This window comes from Grus americana, chromosome 1, assembly GCF_028858705.1.
Source record: "Grus americana isolate bGruAme1 chromosome 1, bGruAme1.mat, whole genome shotgun sequence".
NCBI lineage: Eukaryota > Metazoa > Chordata > Aves > Gruiformes > Gruidae > Grus > Grus americana.
Genome location: NC_072852.1, coordinates 219,353,818 through 219,357,268, shown reverse-complemented (window position 1 = coordinate 219,357,268; position 3,451 = coordinate 219,353,818). Strand labels below are relative to the sequence as shown.

General features: G+C 51.2%; 1 protein-coding gene across 1 annotated transcript; it reads right to left on the bottom strand.

Moving 5' to 3' along the window:
• Window positions 1-283: 283 nt before the first annotated feature.
• LOC129201949 (olfactory receptor 52R1-like) lies at window positions 284-1,279 on the bottom strand. The gene has a single exon (XM_054813946.1). The coding sequence runs from the start codon at window positions 1,226-1,228 to the stop codon at window positions 284-286; it is 945 nt and encodes a 314-aa protein (XP_054669921.1). The 5' UTR covers window positions 1,229-1,279.
• Window positions 1,280-3,451: the final 2,172 nt, after the last annotated feature.

The window sequence follows — 3,451 nt, the reverse complement described above, 5'->3', positions numbered from 1 at the left end:
AGTGAGGAGTTTAACTTCTGGGAGGGGTGAACTCTCCATCTCCCAGTGCTGTAGACACCAGACTGAATGTCTTTATGCCAAATTTCATTGGACAATGGATGAAACCTCCGAGACAGTGATAACAGAAGAGACAACTTAGTGATTTCTGCAAGAATGCATTGCTTAAACTCCTGGAATTGAGGGAGAGTTTCTCCCTGAACAAATAGTCACAGCATTAACTCTTGTTAAATTTACCAGCATCATCAGTAAGTTATGAGCACAGTTTGAGGCACGTACATATGGGTCAGTTTCCCTTCTGCTGGAAGAGGAGGATCACCCTGTCCCGGATTTTTTTGGTTCTCACACCATAAATAATGGGGTTTAACATGGGGGGCACCAGCAGGTAGAGGTTGGCCACCATTTTATGGATGTAGGGAGGGATGCTCTGCCCAAACCGGTGGGTGAGGAACGTGAAGAGGGCAGGGACATAAAAGGCAAGGATGACACAGACGTGGGATGCACAAGTGCTGAAGGCCTTGAGTCGTGCCTCTGTAGATGGTTGCCTCATTACCACCCGCAGGATCATGGTGTAGGACGCAGAGATCAGGATTGTGTCAGATCCTGTCACTACCAAAGCCACGAAAAGGCCGTAAATTACATTGACTCTGGTGTCCCCACATGCCAGCTTCACCACAGCCATGTGCTCACAGTAGGAGTGGGAGATGATGTGATGCTGGCAGAAGGGCATCCTGTGCAGGAGGAAGCAGCCGGGACTCACCATGAGGACCCCACGCACCAGCACCAGGCTTCCGAGGGCTGCCACCACCGTCACAGAGAGGATGCTGGAGTGCCACAGTGGGTTGCAAATAGCGATGTAGCGATCGAAGGCCATGGCCGTGAGCACGCCCGACTCCACCGACGTGAAGGTATGGATGAAGAACATCTGAGCAAGGCAGGAGACAAACCCAATCTCCCCAGAGCCCATCCAGAAGATGCCAAGCATTTTGGGTAGCATGGATGTTGATAGGACCAGGTCAGTGAAGGCCAGCATGGCCAGGAAGAGGTACATGGGCTCATGCAGGCTCGGTTCTGCCTTTATAATGAGGAGAAGAGTGATGTTCCCCAGCACAGAAATGGCATACATGATACAGAAGGGGAAGGCAATCCAGAACTGCTCCTTCTCCAGCCCAGGGATGCCAACGAGTAGGAAATAGGGAGGGTGGAAGAAGGCAGTAGAGTTCAGAGACATGAAAGCCTTCTTGACTCTTGCCTACACTGAGGGCTCTTGAGTCCTGTAAAAAAGCACCAAACACCCTTGACCTGATCTGGTCAGTGGCAAACAGAGACTGGCATGAGGTATGGTCTAGAAGGTCAAATTGCCCACACAGCCAGTCATCCCTGTGACAGCTGCTTGCACGGGTTCAGGAGAGCACTTTTGAAGCAAGTGTCCTGCCAGTTGCCACTGAAAGTGCTCTGTCCCACTTGGTGGGGTGGTCCTGGAGCATGCAGACTGGATTCCTCCTGGATCAAACTGCACGGGAAGCCTGCCCAAGGTGCACATCTCCAGTGTCCAAAGGGTGTCCAGCCCAGGAGACCAGATGAAAGCTAGTCTGAAGTAAACTTTCTTGAAATGTGCGTAGTGGGGATATGAGGTCAATAGCACCAGCCCTACAGAAGCTTTTAGCAGCACTGTGCTGCTTGCCAGTGTAAACAGATAAAACAAGTGCTTGCCTCAGGCAAGAAACATCCCATTTCAGAGCAAAAAAACCTGAGCCAGTGCCACAGTATTTGACAATCCCCCCTACAAAAGCAGTGCTCCAGTAACGTCCATTCTCCTCCCGAAAAAGACTGCAGCTCGCTCAGCCCCTGCACATTGCTCAACTCCTAGGTTTTCCTAGGATTCCGTGAAAAGCCCTGCAGCAGAAATTAGGCCCATGTTCCAATGTTCAGAAACCTTCCTGGGGCTGACTGACCGCGCTTGTGCTGGAGAGCTGCAGGGAGCAAAGGAGACAAGAGCAGCTTCCCAGAAGGGAGCTGGACTTTTGCTCCGGTGCTAGCCAAGCCGGCTCCAGCAGCGGGCTCAGCTCCAGCTGCATCCGAGTGAGATTTCACACCACGACCACCGCAGCCCAGCCCAGCCCAGCACGGCCACCAGTCACCAGCTGGAGCTGGGCTGTCGGGGCTGTGCTTGGAACCCTACAAATACGTATGGCTCAGGGTCACCTGCGCTCTGGAAGAGATTGCCTGGGTTTTTTTTCCATGTGGCTGTAAACATCGTAGGAATGGGAATTCCTGATGTTTTCCTTTCTTCATTCCACCTCCTTCCTCCCAGCTGCCTCCGTTGGTGCTGCTTTACCTAAAACTTCATTCTTCCACGGAGAACACCGGGACAGGGAACACAATTCCCAGGCCAAGGCAATGTGAGAGACCGGAGCGTTCCTGCAAGCTCCACTACCTGGGGGCTGCTCAACACTTGCTGCTGCTGCTGCCCAGGAGGACCGATGGCATAAAAGCCTTATTGCAGAGCAACAGGTTGCTGCACGAACCCTAAATGCTCACCTGCCTCCTGCAGCTTTCCACGCAGGGACTCTGCACTGCAGAGACCAGGAGATATTTATCTGTCAGATCAATCCCAGCAGGGAGCTCTGCATTTCCCCTGCTACTTAACAGGTAATTGGAGAGAGACAAATAGACAGTTTTTAACCCCCTCAGCACTGATGACCTCACAGACACAGCTGCATTTTGCCCAGTTTTTTATCTGTTTTCGTGCAGTGTGTTTATTTGGAGGAGACTTAAGAGTGATGGAGTAGTTCAAGGTCAAATCACAGGACTGGGTTTGTAATTAAAACTGCAGCAGCACAAATTATGAAGTACGTTCCCAACAGCAGCAATCTATCCTTTCTCTGCTTGTGTTTCATCCACAGCTCTAACACAGGCTTAGAGAGGGAAGTCAGTAGCATCATCCCCACTACATAGATGGAGAATGGTGAAATAATGAGAAGCAGATCTGAGAGCCCTCCGCATGTGTGTCAAGTGACTGTCACTGCTGCGTGGCATACTGCACCTCCCTGGGCTGCTTTTGAGAAGTTCACATAATATAGCATCTCTGTGCCAAATCTTTGGCAATGCCAATCTCAATTAAAAAGCAAGCCGTGCAAAGAAAACCCCTTCAGTTATTGGGGAACCGTATCAAATGCCAAGGCAGAATATTGAGAGTCTGGAACAGCAGAAATGCCAGAGTGTGAAAAGGGAGAGAGGCGAGAGAAGGGAGCAGAGCAAAGAGAAGAGAAGAGAAGAGAAGAGAAGAGAAGAGAAGAGAAGAGAAGAGAAGAGGAGAAGAGGACTCAGAGATCCCCCAGGAGGTCCTCCAGGAGATGTCCAGCAGTTGCTCCAGCCCCATGCGACTCCTCATTGCCTCTATTGCCACCTCCAGGCTCCTGTGACTCCTGTCCTCTCCCCACCACTGTGCAAA